At 43.1% G+C, this 348-nt stretch overlaps 1 protein-coding gene across 1 annotated transcript in view; it reads right to left on the reverse strand.

Moving 5' to 3' along the window:
- Positions 1-282: 282 nt before the first annotated feature.
- EMH_0031850 (uncharacterized protein) overlaps positions 283-348 on the reverse strand; it is a gene marked incomplete at both ends in the record, with an annotated part of 2,849 nt that continues 2,783 nt past the window's right edge. The window contains 1 exon segment of the mRNA XM_013494572.1: positions 283-346. Within this exon segment, the coding sequence (XP_013350026.1) occupies positions 283-346 (64 nt within the window).

Here is a 348-nt window from a genome sequence, read left to right on the forward strand (position 1 = left end):
TGTTGTTGTTGTTGTCGTCTTGTTTATTTTTTTTGTTTGTTTGTTGCTCAGTGAAGCTTTCTTTTGAATCTAAACAAGTTGACGATAGATCCTCTTGGTGTATATATTTTTTTTTTTCTTCTTTTTTATTTTCTTTTTCTGTTTTTTCTCTGTCTTTTTCTCTATTCTTTATATATATAAACTCCTTCTCCTCAACACCACCAATGCTACGCTCTGAACCTCCTCCCCCCGATCCCGATCCCGATCCCGACCCCACACCATCGCTCCCGCTCTCAGTGCTTTTCACAGACCGTCGCCTCTGCTGCTGCTGCTGCTGCTTCTGCTGCTGCTGCTGCTGCAGCTGCTGCT

Source organism: Eimeria mitis, genomic scaffold, assembly GCF_000499745.2.
Source record: "Eimeria mitis Houghton genomic scaffold, Emh_scaff1206, whole genome shotgun sequence".
Lineage (NCBI taxonomy): Eukaryota > Apicomplexa > Conoidasida > Eucoccidiorida > Eimeriidae > Eimeria > Eimeria mitis.